This window comes from Narcine bancroftii, chromosome 4 (assembly GCF_036971445.1).
Source record: "Narcine bancroftii isolate sNarBan1 chromosome 4, sNarBan1.hap1, whole genome shotgun sequence".
NCBI classification, from domain to species: domain Eukaryota; kingdom Metazoa; phylum Chordata; class Chondrichthyes; order Torpediniformes; family Narcinidae; genus Narcine; species Narcine bancroftii.
Window position 1 is genome coordinate 114,302,817 of NC_091472.1, and position 19,352 is coordinate 114,322,168.

Below are 19,352 nucleotides of genomic sequence, written 5' to 3' on the forward strand. Positions count from 1 at the left end.
TTCTATTTTTTTGGGCATCTGCTGACATATGTTCAGACCTTGATGAAGCTCAAGCCTGAAATGTTGGTTAGGTATCTTTATCTTTACCTTATAAAGTACATCGTTTGACCTGCTGAGTTTCTCCAGCATTGTGTTTTTACTTCACCCACGGTGTCTGCAGACTTTCGTGTTTTACCACAGGTCTATTGAGTTCAAGGTTTTGAGCTCATGATGGGACTGTTGGCTTGGAATGTGTGTCAGATTTCAGTTTTATTGTCCTAGTACATACAAGAAATCACATACAACCCTGAGAATGATCACTTATTAGTAGTGAAAAAAAACTGGATTCAATGTACATGTTAACAAATAAAGAAATGTAAACAAACTGACTGTGCAATACAGAGGGAATGAAAGAGGCCTTAAATGACCCCCTGATTCAGTTTGTTGTTGAGGAGTCTGACGATGGAGGGGTAGTAGATGCTCCTGAACCTGGTGGCGTGAGTCTATATGTGGCACCAATACCTCTTTCCTGGACCCAACACACCAATGGCATTGTGAAGAAAGCATGCCAGGGTTTCTGATATCATACCAAACCTCTGCAAACTCCTGAGGAAGTAGAGGCGCTGATGTGCTTTCTTCACAATGCCATTGGTGTGTTGGGTCCAGGAAAGATCCTCTGAGATAGTGACTCCCAAGAACTTAATTGCTCAACCTCTCCACCTCGAATCCCCAATGATCACTGGATCATGAACCTCTGGTTTTCCTTTCTTGAGGTCAACAATCAGCTCCTTGGTTTTGCTGACATTGAATGCAAGGTTAATGTTGGTGTATCATTCAGCCAGGTTTTCATTCTCCCCCCTGCATGCTGACTCATTGCCCCTTTTTAAATAACCCACAACCAGGGTATTTTCAGCGAATTTGTTGATGGTGTTCAGTGCGCAAAGGAAACTGTTCAGCTCATTTTTGTGTGTGTGTGTGCGCAAACACACTGTCCATTTGGCATGAGAGTGCACGCGCACAGCTTAGAGGAAGCGCTGAGGGTGGTGTTGTCGTATTGGGCGACACAGACATAGGTGTAGAGCAAGTAGAGTGGGGTCTGAGAGCTCAGCTTTGTGGTGCTCTGGTCCTGATGGAAATTGAGGAGGTGATCTTACCAATCTTCACTGATTGTGGTCTGGAGCTGAGGAAATCCAGGATCAAATTGCACAGTGGAGTGTTGAGTCCCAAGTCTTGAAGTTTGCTGATCCATTTTGAGGGGATGATGGTGTTGAATCCCAAACTGTAGCCAATAAAGTGCATCCTGATGTATGCATTTTTGCTTCCCAGGTGTTCCAGGGTTTTGTGTAGAGCCAGTGAGGTGGCATCTGCCGTAGACCTGTTGTTATGGTAGGCGAATTGGAGTGGTCTCCTCTCAGGCAGGAGCTGATAGGCTTCAATACCAACCAGCCTTTCAAAACATTTTATTGTCCGTCACTGGGCCACTGTTGATACTGGTAATTGTCACTATTCATGAAGAGGTTAATCACCTTGACGTTCTTTCATCCCCTTCTTTCATTCCCTTCTTTCATTCCCTTCTTTCATTCCCTTCTTTCATCCCCTTCTTTCATTCCCTTCTTTCATCCCCTTCTTTCATCCCCTTCTTTCATCGTGTTCTGGGAATGTTCTGTTGGAGGAGACGTTGTGCCATCTGCTTATTCTGCCCTTGTTTTCTGACAAGTCCCCAAGTCTCTATTCTCCATGAGCCTTGCTTCCCCTTTGTCAAGTAATGGCTGTCTCTGCTCACTAATGGTGATGGGTACTGAGTACTAGAGAGGCAGGTAGGAATGCAGCATTTGGGAAGCATGGATTGGGAAGGAGTCTGTGACCCTGACAGTTCACAGGTGCAGATATCCATGAATGGATGAGGAATTCTGTATGTTGGTGTTGCAAGAAATGCAGCACGGCGTGCAAGGCAGCGCCTCGGGGAGTTGCGTCTACTGTTGGGAGATGATGGAAAAGTGTTTCGTTTTAGATATTTGATTTAAGTCTAATCCATGTCTGTTTATTTCAATTACATTAATGCCAAAACTTGTTTTAACAAAATTGCAACTTTTCTCCAAAACTTCTACTGTTGGCTGGCCTGTCAGTTATGAATAGTGATTTTTTTTCGTGTGTGTTTTGTATTTGGCTCCAAATGCATAGAGTGCCACGTGTTGGTTTTCTCTTGCATCTGTAACCTTGCACGTTATTTTTGATTCTTGCTTCCAACCATGTGAAAGGCTATGATAGCAACTCTGCAACTGCTTTCATTCTCTTTTTTCACCCACACTTAATGAATATTCACATGAATCAATTTTTTTTATCTTTCAGCTGGATGAGGTTATCATTTCTGACCAACGTAAATGGAAAAATTCCAGTTAGGAGGTGAGAAATGTTTAATAAATGTGTATTTTTACTCTATCCCAAGAACAATATATTTGTGGTATTTTGGAAGCAGGCACTGAGAAAGTGTTAATCCTGAATATAAACAGAAATTACGTGATGAAAAAAGAAATGAATACTTGTATGTAAAAAAAAATCCCCGCTCTGAAATGGGCTGTAGTATTAATACATGCACATTCGGACCCAGCGCTGGTGTTTTCAATGAACTCTTGTGGGATAAAGCTATCGAATGCTTAGGCAAATGGCGATTCCAGCATACCTAAATGTTACAATGTTACGTTGACTGTGAAGATAATTACAACAAAGTTTAATTTAATTCTGTCAACAATATTTTTGATGCCAGTTCACTGTGTGCAGTTTACATTTCTATCTCCTTTTCTACAATTGATGAAGTAAATTATTTGCACTATAACAGCTGTCCTTAACGATATTTAACTGGATAAAACCTTATTATAATAAATAATAAAACAAAATTATTGGACATTTCTCATTAGGCGATGATAATATTAATACTACATTTAAATCAGTTGTAAAAGTATAAAGAAGAATTAATCAAACCAGGCCGTCGCTTTTTCGTGGACACTCATATGAGGGACAAAGTTACAGAATGTCATGTATGTTACATTCTAAATATATTACGCGACCATAATGGAACCTTGAAACGAAACAAATAAACAACACCAGCGCTGCAAACTTCCTTTGCAAATTTTACTTATTTTAAACAAATGTTTTGCTTCTTTACTGATTGTAGCTTAACTATTAATAGTTTAGAGCACCTGAGCTAGATTTCTGCAAGCATTTGCCTGCTAATGAAGTTAAACTTTTGTGGATAAGTCGTGGAACTTCTTGAAGCCCTAGTTTCTTAATTTACCAGGGTCAACGGGTAAGCTGGAGAAGCCCTTTAGAATTTCATCCACTCTTTCCAGTCCTGAATTATATAACGATCAGTTCAGAGTGTTCAGAAATGGGCAGTTTCTTTCACTTTCTCAGGTTGTTTTAAACTGCTTTACAGCAGTACTAGACTGTATTCAGGATTAATGTAAAAAATGTTCTTCATGTTCTGTCTTTTCTTTTTTCTATTTATTCTCTTTCTACAGGGGTTAGAGATGGAGGGAAGGGGGGGGGTTAGAGATGGAGGGAAGTGGGGGGGGATGAAAATTGAAAATTATTTAGCATCTAGTCTGTGATGTTATAGCAAGTTAATTTGAAATGTATGAAGATACTAATAAATAAAATTTTCAAAAAAATCAAACCATTGCAAACTAAGAGCAAAGTCAATTAATAAATGTTTGTGATACTCATTGAAGAAGGAATAATGTCAAGGATAACAGAGTAGCAAATAGTTAGTTTTGCACCAGGAGGTTGCATTTTCGCATTAGAGGAATGCTGAACAAATTCACTGGGTCAATTGCATCTGTGGTAGCAAAAGGAGTTATTCAATGGTTCAGGTTGAGATTCTGCATCAAGTGCGGATCAGAACTCCTGCATTTTTTCACTCTGATGAATCTGAGGCCTTCCAATTCAGAAACCAGAATGGTTCCAACTAAGTTATGTTGAGATTTAATAGGACCTTGTGTCCAAAATTGGCTAATTGTAGGCATTTCAACCAAAGTATGGACAGGTAGCAATTCAATAGTTTAGTGAAAATGTCTATGGACTTTTGTTATTGTCACTGACACATCAAGAATTCTCGTTTTGAGTCCATTCAATTTAAAAAAAATAACATTGTCTAGAAATTATTTTCTAGCTAATGACTTTGATCAGCCTTTCTGTTGGCACAGACCAGAACACGCTGCCACAGGAATTTATTGATTTATGTTGCACATTGAGCAGTACCAATTTTCAAATTTCTATGTACATATTTTTACATTTAGAACTGTAGCATGATAACAGGTCCTTCCAGCCCACGAGCCCGTGCTTCCCAAACAAACCACATGACTAATTAACCTACTAACCCCTCACTCTTTATTTTGGGGGGAGGGTTGGATTAATTTTAAGTTAGACTATTAATATTGTGTTACAATTAACAGGGGGGGTTATTTTGTGTAGTTTTCTGATGTAATATTGCAATCGTACCTTTTTAAATTTTTTTTTCTATTTTTCTTTAAATGTAATTCTTTATTGTATTCATGTTATAAAATTTTAAATAAAGTCTTCAAAAAAAAACCTACTAACCCCGTACGTCTTTTTGGAATGTGGCAGAAAATTAATGCAAACACTGGGATAATGTACCAACTCCTTATACACAGTGCTAGATTCGAACCTGGGTCGTTGGAGCTGTAATAGCATTCACTATATAAACATATCTCCCTTTACTGATGATTCTTCTTTCTTCTTTGGCTTGGCTTCACGGACGAAGATTTATGAAGGGGTAAAGTCCACGTCAGCTGCAGGCTCGTTTGTGGCTGACAAGTCCAATGCGGGACAGGCAGACACGGTTGCAAGGGAAAATTGGTTGGTTGGGGTTGGGTGTTGGGTTTTTCCTCCTTTGTCATTTGTCAGTGAGGTGGGCTCTGCGGTCTTCTTCAAAGGAGGTTGCCGCCCGCCGAACTGTGAGGCGCCAAGATGTACAGTTTGAGGCGATATCAGCCCACTGGCGGTGGTCAATGTGGCAGGCACCAAGAGATTTCTTTAGGCAGTCCTTGTACCTCTTCTTTGGTGCACCTCTGTCTCGGTGGCCAGTGGAGAGCTCACCATATAACACGATCTTGGGAAGGCGATGGTTCTCTATTCTGGAGATGTGACCTACCCAGCACAGTTTGATCTTCAGCAGCATGGATTCGATGCTGTCTGCCTCTGCCATCTTGAGTACTTCGATGTTGGAGATGAAGTCGCTCCAATGAATGTTGAGGATGGAGTGGAGACAATGCTGATGGAAGTGTTCTAGGAGCCGTAGGTGATGCCAGTAAAGGACCCATGATTCGGAGCCGAGCAGGAGTGTGGATATGACAACGGCTCTGTATACACTAATCTTTGTGAGGTTTTTCAGTTGGTTGTTTTTCCAGACTCTTTTGTGTAGTCTTCCAAAGGCGCTATTTGCCTTGGCGAGTCTGTTGTCTATCTCGTTGTCGATCCTTGCATCCGATGAAATGGTACACCCGAGATAGGTAAACTGGTTGACCATTTTGAGTTTTGTGTGCCCGATGGAGATGTAGGGGGGCTGGTAGTCATGGTGGGGTGCTGGCTGATGGAGGACCTCAGTTTTCTTCAGGCTGACTTCCAGGCCAAACATTTTGGCAGTTTCCACAAAACAGGACGTCAAGCACTGAAGAGCTGGCTCTGAATGGGCAACTAAAGCGGCATCATCTGCAAAGCATAGTTGCTCTTGTGTCTTGGTGTGAGCTTGCAGGCGCCTCAGATTGAAGAGACTGCCATCCGTGCGGTACCGGATGTAAACAGCGTCTTCATTGTTGGGGTCTTTCATGGCTTGTTTCAGCATCATGCTGAAGAAGATTGAAAAGAGGGTTGGTGCGAGAACGCAGCCTTGCTTCACGCCATTGTTCATGGAGAAGGGTTCAGAGAGCTCATTGCTGTATCTGACCCGACCTTGTTGGTTTTCGTGCAGTTGGGTAACCATGTTGAGGATTAAAGCCCGAACAAATGACAATCAGTGCCACCCATTTTTATTACTCTAAGGGGGATAGGACAGAAAATTGGGAGTTGTGTGACAATGAAAAGAGCAGGTATTTAAGCTTAGTTCCATTTTTCACCCTTCCCAATAGGTTGCCCTAGACCATGTGCTCTGAAACAGACATTCTATCAGTCCAACCCCAAAGAAAATTTGACTTTTGTTTTGAATTTCAGCATATCTTATTCTAAGCTAGTGGACTACTACTTGTTCATTGTTTTAAGGGGTACATAGAAGAGGAAAGATTGCAATTTAAGTTTATTTCAGCATTTCTTGTTATTTTTCATACAAAATCATACTTCATCTCCTGATGTTTAAAAGCAATCATGTTAAACGGAAGTATTAGTCACAGTCATCACATACACATTATCAGGTCATGTACTTCTCTAACAAAGTAGATTCAGTCACATGCTGGTGAAGTAACTTGACCACTTTCAAGGTCTGCACTGTTGATGCAGACGCATAGCAAATTCCTACTGTGAATAATGAAATAAATACAAAAAAACTACCCAAAGGGCAATTACAGATGGATTAAAAAATGGCAGTCTTACCAGCAGCATCCACATCTCATGAATTAATAGTTAAAAAGTATCTTTTTTGTGTAGATTGTGCCATCAAAGCACTTTGTATTATATTGACAAATGTTTAAGCCAAAACAAAAACCTGTAAGCACTCATTCAGAAATTGATGGAACCCCCATCAATTCCTCGTGGTTCTACAGTTTATACATAATGGTAATTAGATCCATAGATCCACTTAGATTGGGAAAATCAAGTTGATCGAGGGAGTCTGGAGGATAACTTTATAGCTTTCTAGAGCAGCATGTTAAGAAACCAACAAGGGAGAGTGCTAATTTAGATCTAGTATTGTGCAATGAGATAGGTAAAATTTCCGATCTATTAGTTAGGGGCCCTCTTGGATAAAGCGATCTTCGCATGATTGAATTTCTCATATTGATAGAGGGTGCAATAGTTTGATCTAAAACTAGTGAATTATGCTTGAACAGGGACAACTACTACAGGATGAGGGAGGAATTGGTTAGCGTGGACTGTGAACACAGGATAGTTGGCAGATAAGGAACAGTGGAAGACTTTCAAAGACATTATTCACAGTGCGCAACAAAAATATATTCCCATTAAAAATAAATGCAGTAAGTGAGGGAAGAGTCACCCTAGGTTAACTAAGGAAATAAAGGAAAGTATAAAATTAAAAGCTCGTGTGTACAAAGTCATCAGGAGTAGTGGGAAACTGAAGGATAGGGAAAACTTTAAAAGGGCAACAATGGACAACTAAACAGGAAATAAGGAAAGGGAAGAAGGATTATGAAGGTAAATTAACACAAAATAGAAAAACGGATAGCAAAAAAATTTATAAATATATAAAATGGAAGAGGGTGACTAGAGTTAACATGGGTCCCTTGGAAGATGAGAAGGGGAGGTTGATATTGAGTAATGAGGAAATGGCTCAGGCATTGAACAGATGTTTTGTGTCAGTTTTCATGGTGGAAGACACATCCAGTATGCCAAAGAGTGGTGATAGGGATGCGAAGGGAGGTGAGGGCCTTGATAAAATAATCGTTACAAAAGAGATAGTGATGAAGTGGGTCTAAAAGCGGACAAATCCATTGGTCCCCTGCATCCCAGGGTACTGAAGGAAATAGCGTGAGTTATAGTTGATTTACCAAAATTCTCTAGATTCTGGGCAGGTCCCAGCAGATTGGAAGACAGCAAATGTCACGCCACTTTTTAAAAAGGGATATAGGCTGTAGACGAGTAACTATCAGCCAGTTAGCTTAACGTCTGTAGTCAGGAACATGCTTGAATCTGTCATTAAGGATGAAATAGCTAGACATTTAGAATGAAGGGGTTCCATCAGGCAGCCGCAGCATGGATTCAGAAAGGGCAGGTCTTGTTTGATAAACTTGCTAGAGTTCTTTGAGGATATAATGGGTGTGGTAGATAGAGGGGAACAGGTTGATGTTGTATATTTGGATTTCCAGAAGGTGTTTGATAAGGTGTCATACAAGAGACTTATCAATAAGATACAGATGAATGGAATAGGGGGAAGTATATTGGCATGGATTGAGGAATTGGTTAACTGACAGAAGGCAGAGTCGGGATAAATGGGTGATTTTCTGATTGGCAGACAGTGGTAAGGGGGGGGGGGCGCAGGGGTCGGTGCTGGGCCTGCAGCTGTTCACCATCTACATTGATGATTTGGAAGAGGGGACAGAATGTTGTGTAACCAAGTTTGTGGATGATACTAAATTGAGTGGAAAAGCAAATTGTACAGAGGATGTGGAGAGGCTGCAGAAGGATATAATTAAGTTAGGTGAGTGGGCAAAGGTCTGGCTGATGGAGTACGATGTTAATAAATGTGAGGTCATCCACTTTGGTTGGAAAAATAGAAGAGCAGATTATTATTTAAATGGTGAAAGACTGCAGCATGCTGCAGTGCAGGACTTGGGAGTGCTTGTGCATGAATTGCAAAAAGTTGGGTTGCAGGTACAAGTTATTAAGATGGCAAATGGAATGTTGGCCTTCATCACTAGAGGAATTGAATTCAAGAGCAGGGAGGTCATGCTGCAACAGTACAAGGTACTGGTGAGACCACATCTGGAGTACTGTGCACAGTTCTAGTCTCCATACTTGAGGAAGGATATACTGGCCTTGGAGGCAGGTTGATCCCAGAGATGAGGGGGTTGACTTACAAGAAAAGACTCAATCGCCTGGGAGTATACTCAGCTGAATTCAGAAGAATGAGAGGAGATCTTATAGAAACTTATAAAATTATGAAAAGGATAGATAAAATAGAAGCAGGACAATTGTATTCACTGGAAGGTGAGACCAGAACCAGAGGACACAGCCTCAAATTCAGGGGAATAGATTTCAGTCAGTGGTGAGGAAAATCTGTTTTTATCCACAGAGTAGTGAACCTGTGGAATTCTCTACCCAGGGAAGTAGTTGAGGCTACTTTATTAAACATATTTAAGGGTCATTTAGATAGATTTTTGCAAAAAAAAGGAATGTGGGGAAAAGGCAGGTAGGTGGAGTTAAGTCAATGATCAGATCAGCCATGATCTTATTGAAAGGCAGAGTAGGCTTGATGGGCCAGATGGCCTACTCCGGCTCCTATTTCTTCTGTACAGCACAGAAGCAGGTACTTTGGGCCTCTGAGTCTGTGCTAAATTATTATTCTGCCTCGTCCCACTGACCTGTACCCATTCCATACACCTCCTATCCATGTACCTGTCTAAATTTTTCTCAAATGTGAAAATTGAGCCCACATACACCATTTCAGCTGGCAGCTTGTTCCATGCTCCCACTAGTCTCTGTGTAAAAAAAAAAAGTTCCACTTAATGTTTCCCATTCATTTTTTCCTTTTTTTTCCCTTAACCCATGGCCTCTGGTTTATATTTCACCAAACCTCAGTAGAAAATGCCTGCTTATATTTACTCTATTTATACTTTTGAATTTTTCATCCCTCAGTCAAATCTCCCCTCATTCTTCTACACTCTACTCCTAACCTTTCCTTGTAACTTAGTTCCTCAAGCCCTGGCAACATCCTAGTAACTCATTTCTTCACTCGTTCAACATTATTGATATCTTTCCTGTAGCTAGGTGACTACAGTTGCACACAATGGTCAATTTTGGCATCACCAGTCTTTTGCAAATTTTCCATGACATCCAAAATCCTATACTCAATGTTTTTCTGTAAACGATGTAAGTTAAATGTTGAACTGTTTACTTGATATGAGTTATTTTAGATTCATAATTCCCCTTGATCACAGTTCTGATTTGGAGTGAAAGTCATTTGCTTCTCAATCCCATGAAACAGTTGTACAAAGCTTCATTGGTTTATCATTTATTTTAGCAATGCAGAAAAGTGTCAGTGGCCCACTCCTGTTTGTATCTATGTTGATATCACATCTCTAATAAGAAGAATCGAGTGATTACCATTCCACTGACTCTCATACAGATGGACAGACAGAGAGAAAAGGCAGATTAAGCATTATGGAATGTTTTCCTATATGGACAGGCTACAGAGAGCAATCTGCTCAATGATCCTGCAGTTTGTCCCCTTTTAATTTATCTGAATATTTGAAATAAAAAAGGAATTGGTTTGAACTTGCTGACACCACTTAAGCTAAGGCAGGGCAAATTCTGGCTAAAATGCAACCGTATATGAGGCATGTTGATGCACAGATATAATTTACGCCCCCCTCTCCCGAATAGGAGAAAAAAGAATCTGTCCCAGCAGGTAAAGGATTAAGAATATGAAATGGGGAATGCAGTGCAGACAACGTGTGTTTTTTCCCCTTCCTGTTTTTATTTAATATCTGAGCAGGATCGTTTTCTTTGTCAGTTTTTGAGTCTCTGTATTTTAGTCTTTTTATATTTTGGTATTTTGTAAAATTTAAGGGATAGGGAGGGGAGGGTATAAGGAGGGGGAAATGAGGACTCTGTAAATCATATTATGTGGAAAGTGAGTGTAAAATTCTGTTTACTGAATTTGAATGAATCTTTGAAAAATAAAAAATTAAAATGCAGGGTATTCAAAAAAAATGTAAAATAATAGATTTTGAGGTGAAAATCTAAAAAAAAAAGAATTTAAAAGTCACAACTTTCAGTATTAGAAATTGCAGCTGTTAGACATTTGCTGATATATTCTGTGGAAGCTTCATGAACAAAACACAGATGAGTATAAGGAACTTGTTACTACATAGAAGACCGCATCAATGAAATGACTGCAATACTGAATCCATGACTCCTGTTGTGTAGCAGTTCTTTTCAACACTGATGCAAAAAAGCACCCACTTAAAATGAAGTGAGGTGAGTATAAGCCTGAGAAAGGAACAGAGGAAAAGATGATTAAGGAAGTGAGAAGGAGATGCATATTGAGCAAAAATGTCCACTATATATCTTTTGGATTCATTGCAAATCAGTGCGACATTATGGATAAAAGTGAACATTCAGAATTAAGTTATATGTGTACAAATGATCTCTGCGATTCCAACATTTTAAAGTTGATGAGCATCTGACTGTTTTGTTTTCCAGTATTACCAGAACCTTTGCATCAGGCAAGACTGAGAAGGTGATATTTCAAGTACTGAAAGAACTAGGTCTACCCAGTGGCAAGGTAAGACCTTGATTCCTTGAATTTGTCCTGGTTTCAAATTTAATGAAATTGTGTGGAAAATATAATTAAATAATTTATTCAATAGATTGGTTCTATAATCTTCTGCATTCCATCTCACTAGTCCTTTAATTTTCTCAGACCTACTGCATCTGAGGTATATGCCTTTCCATACTGTACTCTTGCACTTTCCCAAACTTAATTGTCCACCATGGATAGCCAAACTCTAATCTTGGAATTCACTCTCTGAACCTTTTTCTAAAGTGTGCTTGAAAATTGATCTTGACCATTAGATCATCGGACTTAGTGAACCAGATCATACTCAGTTTGGCTGCCCACAACCTCTGAACTCCATCCATTGGTACATGTCTTACATCTATACAGTTGCACTGAGACTGTTTAAAATGCTTCAAAGAGATTAAAATGATTAAGACAAGGTAATTTCTAAAAAAATAATTTAAATAACTGATACATTTATTCAAAAATACATTAAAGCAATGGGAATTATTTTTCAAGATTCAGGATTCCTTTTATTGTCATGTGATAATACAAAAAATGTAATGTACATGATATACTACAACTTATGCCAGCCACAACAAAATCTCTTTGTAAAAAAAATGAGCTAAATTATGAGCAATAATCTTTACAACCAAAGTCAGTGACCTGCTGAATGTGATCAAACTACACACCCCAGCCATCCCCAATGAAAAGCTCAGAGACCATTTACCAAGTGCACGTCCTCGTGGCTGGCCTAACTGCAGATTCCAGGAGTGGAGCTGGAGGTTAGATGGACCCACTGAAGCTTGTAGAGAAGCTTTTTCTGCCTGAAAAAACTGGAGTGGGATAATAATTACAAATATTACCAAGACTTGAGAACAGCACTGGCTTTTATAGCTGCAGAAAAAAATTGGTGATGGACCGAGGTGGAATCTGACCAGTACTCTTGTCTGAAGCATAAAGACATTGGTGTCTTCCAGTCATATGAGAGAACCCACTGAAGAGTATAATACAGCAAACTGTTAGCTGATGTAGGTAGTTTGAGTAACAAAACAGGTAAATGATTAACTCCGAGTTCAGATTTATCTGCCAGTGATTATAGAAACACAAACATGTAGTACTATTTGCAGGCATTTCTGTATCTCTCCCAGAGTAATCTCCAGGTTCTGTGTTAGGAAGGTGTGCTAACTGCTGAATGATGCAGAATCCTGATAAAATTTATTTGACAGTTGAATTGTAACATCGTAGTCTCAGCTGCTCCTTACTCCAAATTTCTAATCTTCTTTTATCTCATCATTGGATGTTATGCATTCAGCTCCTCCTGCCCCAGCCCACCACCATCCCTATCCGTTACGATGTCCTGGAACTGTGGAATTCTCTCTCTTACCCAAAGAACTTCAATTTTCCCATTAAATATGATCTCTTTGGCAATGCTTTTGGTCACTATTTTAATTATATTCTCAAAATACGTTTCTCTAAAATTCTAGAATTTTATATTTTTATTCTGTATTGTTGTCTCAAAATAAATACAGATTATTATAGAAGAAAAGCATAATGGGAAAAAACAGCTTTAGTGATATTCATATTTGATATCTGCAAACATTCCTGGATGAAGGTTTAAATCCAAAGGTGCAGAAGTCAACTGCTGAATACAAGTGTAGGTTCCATAATCCGTCTTAATATCCAAACAGTATGCCTATCCAGATGGCATGACCTGTCGCTCAGAAGTGGCGTTCCTGCCTTTGTGCCAGCCTGTTTGATTTCCAGCCACAAGTAAGTTAAAGGCCAGGTGCTGCCTACCTGGTTGCCATCCAGTGTATAGGTTTATTATATTCGGGAACTGAGCCCAATCATAATAAATGTCAGGCTGTATTCTCAGTTGTAGCCGACCAAGAAGAATAGTCTTTAAAGAAAAAGTCTGTGAAGAATACAGACATATATCAGTTCCAAATACAAATAATGAAGAAACGGGTAACTGGATACCAAAACTGATAAAAATCAACACATAATCAGCACTGGATTTTGTCCTGGGCAAGTTATCACAAATAATTACCTATAAGATTCTTGCGATACCTTTGAAAGAAGGAGCAACTATAAAGCCCAGAGTTGTTCTCACATCTTGGTACTACTTGTGTTAATTATCCCACTCCAAAAACTGTGAGGATTTTTTGACCCACACTGGGATTATCCATGCATAAACATAATACCCCATATACTGAAATATAATTATGTTTATCAGTTTCAGCATACAATTCCTTCTTCATTATTTGCTTTTGGATGCACAAAAAATCTGTTGTCTATTGTTAATGTATTTTAAATGGTTCAAGTTTATTGCCATCTGACTGTACATATACAACCAGATGAAACAGCGTTTCTCCAGACCACAATGCACACAAATACACACACATATGTAAATATTTTGGAATGATTTACTGTACTTAATTATAGGATTCTATTCATCAATCTCGCAACCTGCAGGAAGAAGCTGTTTCTCGGGGGGAAAGTCACAGGATGCTTTAGGATCAACATGTAGGCTCCTGACTCCCTTGGGAAATTAGCTAAATAAGTATTGTTTTAAACTTAAAATATTTTAAAAACCTATTTAAACTTCCTCACTTTATATACATATGCCTTCAAAAAAAATAAAAGTTATAACAATGACACCAGGAACACGATGGGAAGACAAGAATCGTAAAGAACTTGGGCCTACCTTGATGATGAAGCAGGGTGCTGGATTTCGTTCTGCCTCCCGATCTGTTAAGTTGCTGGAGGGGTCTCCAGTCAGTACCTCTCACCACTAGTGCTGAGAGATGGTGTGGATGAAGAAGCCATGAGTGAACCGAGAAGTTGCTCATGAGCTGTGTGTCAAAACCCAAAGCTCTAATAGAAATGCAGCAGTCCCTTGGAGAAAAGTTGGGGACTTCAACTTTCTGCACAGGAGGAGGAAGAATCGGTCTCGAGGTGGTTCTTCAGCCGAAAATGAGGAAGAAAGGATACAAAAAAGGAGGTAGAGGAAATTAAATTTGGATCTTACATTGAAAAGGAGGACTTACCCATAATGTTAATGGAACAATTTTAAGTAATGAAAGGGGAAAAGAAGGAAGGATTAAAGGAAGTTAAAACTGAGATTAAAGAGATGAAAGAAGCTGATAAAATGTGGATGTAGTAAATAAAATGAAGAAGAAATTAGAGAAAATGGAAGAAACAATTACTAAAGTACAAGATGATATGCAACATGTTGAAGACACAACTACTGGTTTAATTACAGTAAATGAAAAACTTTCTGATAAAGTAGATATCTTGGAGAATTTTAGCAGAAGAAATATTACTAAAACAGAGGGTCTATCAGAAGGGAAAGAAGGCCCAGATGCGACTCATTTTTTTTCAAAATTGGATTCCTAAAATATTTGGAGGATAATTTTGAGAATAATATTGAAATTGAGAGAAATCATAGGGCCTTGAGACCTAAACCCTCTCTGAATCAGAAACCACATTCCATAATAATAATGTTTCTGCGTTATCAAGGTAGCGAGAAGGTTTTGAGTTTGGCTGTGAAAAGAGCGAAGGAGCAACAAGGTCCTTTGATATGGGAAGGAGATAGGATCTTGTTTTACCTTGATTTGAGTGAGATTTTGTTGAAGAGAAGGAAATAATTTAATTTTCCCAAGAAGATGTTATATGAAAAAGGTTACAAGTTTGTTCTTCGATACCCGGCTACTTTGAAGATCTTTGTTGAGGGACAACAGAATATATTTTTTGCAAACTTTGCTCAAGCAGAAGTGTACGTTCGGAGTCTTCCTCAAGCTCAACCCTTAATTACTACGGACATGATGCAATGAGCTAGGTTTTTTTTTAATTTTGATTTCCTGAATGAGATGGAAGGATTTATTTCTTTTTATATTAATCATCTGAATTAAGTGATTTAAGCTTACTTATTGAATATACCAAGGAAGTTGGGAGGAGTGGGAGGTGTTGGTTTCTGTGGGATTATGTGAGTGTTTGTGACCTTGGTCGCAACCGATAAAATGGAGGGAATTAGTGTTGTTTTAGACAACACTTTTTGGGAGGGTTTTTCTTTGTATTGTTATAAGTACAGTTGTGTGTGTGTGTGTGTGTGTGTGTGTGTGTGTGTGTGTGTGTGTGTGTGTGTGTGTATATATATATATATAAATAAAAAATATCTATGTCTTTGTATTGTTTTTCTTTTTCTGTCTTTGGATTGCTGGAGGAGATACATGCAGATGCATAGATTATTTTTGTTGGATTGTGAAGAGGTCTGCAGGACAGAGTGGGATTAATTAAATGTTGGTTTGATGAGTAAAATAATTAAGTTTGTAAATTTTAATGTTAATGGGTTAAATGAAACAATAACGGAAAAGAGTGTTAATATAGCTTTTTTACAAGAAATACATTTAACCGAAAAAGAAAATTTGAAATTAAAAAGAGATGAGGTAGGATATGTTATGTCTTCTTCATTTAATTGTAAACCAAGAGGGGCAGCAATTTTGATTTTAAAACATCTTCCTATTAAGGTTCAAAATATTATTACAGTTCCTGCAGGTAGATATGTAATGATACATTGTCAATTTTTTTTTCCAAAATGTGGACACTTTTGAATTTTTATGCTCCAAATTTTGATGATGAGAAATTTATTCAAGATACATTTTTGTTAAATTTAGCAGAGGCACATGAAAATATTTTAATAGGAGGAGATTTAAATTTTTGTTCAGATCCTTTGATAGATAGATATATGTTGAGTAACAACAAGAACGAAAGTTGCTTAAGCTACATTGGGTCTGGTGAGAGATTTGAATTTGATTGATGTATGGAGATGGTATCCTAGAGAGAAAGATTGTTAATTTTATTCTAATGGGTTTGATTCTTATTCTAGAATTGATTTATTTTTTTGGTTTGGCTGAAATACAAGCTAGGATTTTTGAAGCGGATTAAAAGACAAGGATTTTATTTGATCATTCGCCTTTGTTATTAACTGTAGAAATGCCTGATGAAGAGAATCAGAGATTAAATTCTCTGTTGTTGTAAAGGAAAGATTTTTGTGACTTTGTTTGAAATCATATTAGAATATTTTGTGATACAAATTTGAATTCAATAAATAATAAATTTATTATATGGGATTCTTTAAAAGCATATTTATGAGGGCGATTATGTTTTAAATCTAAAGTTAAAAAGAACTATATGAAAGAAGTAGACCAATTAGAAAAATAAATTACATTTTGAGAAAAAACCTTCAAAAGTCAGTTTCTGAAGATAAATGCAGACAATTGATTAATAAAAAGCTTAATTATAATACATTGCAAACTTATAGGACTGAGAAAGTTATTATTAGGACAAGGCAAAAATTTTATGAATTGGGTGACAGTCCCATAAAGTTTTGACTTGGCAATTAAAAGCAGAGCAAACTTCGAGAATAATTAATATAATTAAAAAAAAGGATACTAACGTAATTACATATAAACCTCAAGAAATAAATGAATCTTTTAGGAATTTTTATATGAAATTCTATAGTTTGGAATCTTGAGGAAATTAAACTAAATTAAATGATTATTTATCACAGATAATATTGCCAAGATTAAGTTTAGAAGTACAAACTGAATGATGTACTGTTTACTGAGTCAAAAGTAAGAGAAGTATAGTAATAAATCTCCAGAAGAAGATGGTTTCCCATCTGAATTTTATAAATAATTTAAGAATTTATAAATTCCTATATTTATGCAAGTATTGGATCAACCTTTCCAAACTTCTACTCTTCCAGAATCATTTTTGATGTCAATAATTACTGTGATTCCTAAAAAAGGCAGTGATCCTTTGGAACCTTTATCATATAGATCTATTTCATTATTAAATGTCGATTATAAAATAGTAGAAAAAGTTTTGGCAAATAAAATGAAAAATTTGTTACCTAAATTAATTAATGTGGATCAGATAGGGTTTGTTTCAAAAAAAGACAATCTTTGGAAAACGTAGCTAGATTGCTTAGTATAATACATTTAGCACAAAAAACAAAGTCTCCTGAGTGTTTCAGTGGCTTTAGATGCAGAAAAGGCATTTGATAGATTAGAATGGAATTTTTCTTTTGCTTAAGGTATGAGAAAAGTTTGGATTTGGATTAAAATTTTTAAATTGGTTTAAGGTATTATATAATAATCCTAAAGCTTCTTTCTTTGGCTTGGCTTCGCGGACAAAGATTTATGGAGGGGGTAAAAAGTCCACGTCAGCTGCAGGCTCGTTTGTGGCTGACAAGTCCGATGCGGGACAGGCAGACACGATTGCAGCGGTTGCAGGGGAAAATTGGTTGGTTGGGGTTGGGTGTTGGGTTTTTCCTCCTTTGCCTTTTGTCAGTGAGGTAGGCTCTGCGGTCTTCTTCAAAGGAGGTTGCTGCCCGCCAAACTGTGAGGCGCCAAGATGCACGGTTTGAGGCGTTATCAGCCCACTGGCGGTGGTCAATGTGGCAGGCACCAAGAGATTTCTTTAGGCAGTCCTTGTACCTTTTCTTTGGTACACCTCTGTCACGGTGGCCAGTGGAGAGCTCGCCATATAACACAATCTTGGGAAGGCGATGGTCCTCCATTCTGGAGACGTGACCCATCCAGCGCAGCTGGATCTTCAGCAGCGTGGACTCGATGCTGTCGACCTCTGCCATCTCGAGTACTTCGACGTTAGGGATGTAAGCGCTCCAATGGATGTTGAGGATGGAGCGGAGACAACGCTGGTGGAAGCGTTCTAGGAGCCGTAGGTGGTGCTGGTAGAGGACCCATGATTCGGAGCCGAACAGGAGTGTGGGTATGACAACGGCTCTGTATACGCTTATCTTTGTGAGGTTTTTCAGTTCGTTGTTTTTCCAGACTCTTTTGTGTAGTCTTCCAAAGGCGCTATTTGCCTTGGCGAGTCTGTTGTCTATCTCATTGTCGATCCTTGCATCTGATGAAATGGTGCAGCCGAGATAGGTAAACTGGTTGACCGTTTTGAGTTTTGTGTGCCCGATGGAGATGTGGGGGGGCTGGTAATCATGGTGGGGAGCTGGCTGATGGAGGACCTCAGTTTTCTTCAGGCTGACTTCCAGGCCAAACATTTTGGCAGTTTCCGCAAAGCAGGACGTCAAGCGCTGAAGAGCTGGCTCTGAATGGGCAACTAAAGCGGCATCGTCTGCAAAGAGTAGTTCACGGACAAGTTTCTCTTGTGTCTTGGTGTGAGCTTGCAGGCGCCTCAGATTGAAGAGACTGCCATCCGGGCGGTACCGGATGTAAACAGCATCTTCATTGTTGGGGTCTTTCATGGCTTGGTTCAGCATCATGCTGAAGAAGATTGAAAAGAGGGTTGGTGCCAGAACACAGCCTTGCTTCACGCCATTGTTAATGGAGAAGGGTTCAGAGAGCTCATTGCTGTATCTGACCCGACCTTGTTGGTTTTCGTGCAGTTGGATAATCATGTTGAGGAACTTTGGGGGACATCCGATGCGCTCTAGTATTTGCCAAAGCCCTTTCCTGCTCACGATGTCCAGCCCGGGTAAGAAACCTGCATAGGAGAAGGCCACTCCGATATAAAACCTTCGACCCAAGGACCTCGCTGCCACGTCCCAGCTTGCTTGGCCACGGCACACAAACCATGGGTGTAAAGGGTGGGGCCAGTACTGCGCGCACTGCACTCCACCTAAAAGCTCCTTTGCGCAGGCCCGAGGACAGGTCCACGTCCTCCCCCTCCACGTCCTCCCCCTCCACGTCCTCCCCCTCCACGACCTCCCCCTCCACGTCCTCCCCCTCAAAAGATGCTCACAAACTCAAGCTAGCATGCTGGAACATCAGAACCATGCTAGACAAGGCTGACAGCCACCGACCTGAACGTCGGTCTGCCCTCATTGCACATGAACTCCTCAGACTTGACATCGACATAGTCGCTCTCAGTGAAGTCCGCCTGGCAGATGTAGGCAGCCTCCAAGAACGCGGCGCGGGCTACACACTCTACTGGTCTGGCAAGCCTTCGGATGAACGACGCCTATCTGGTGTAGGCTTCATGGTCAAGAGCTTCATTGCCTCCAAACTCGAAAACCTTCCGACAGGCCTCTCGGACCAAATCATGTCCATGCGACTCCCCCTTCAAAACAACCGTCACATCACCCTCATCAGTGTCTATGCTCCAACCCTCCAGGCGGAACCAGCAGAAAAGGACAAGTTCT

At 39.3% G+C, this 19,352-nt stretch overlaps 1 protein-coding gene across 25 annotated transcripts in view; it reads left to right on the forward strand.

Moving 5' to 3' along the window:
* Positions 1 to 19,352, forward strand: part of plcb4a (phospholipase C, beta 4a) — a 628,445-nt gene that overhangs the window by 377,020 nt on the left and 232,073 nt on the right. For all 25 annotated transcript variants that reach the window (XM_069932452.1, XM_069932447.1, XM_069932454.1 and 22 more), the window contains 2 exons: positions 2,329 to 2,382; positions 11,086 to 11,167. In XM_069932452.1, the coding sequence (XP_069788553.1) occupies positions 2,329 to 2,382; positions 11,086 to 11,167 (136 nt within the window). The remainder of the gene's footprint in view (positions 1 to 2,328; positions 2,383 to 11,085; positions 11,168 to 19,352) is intronic.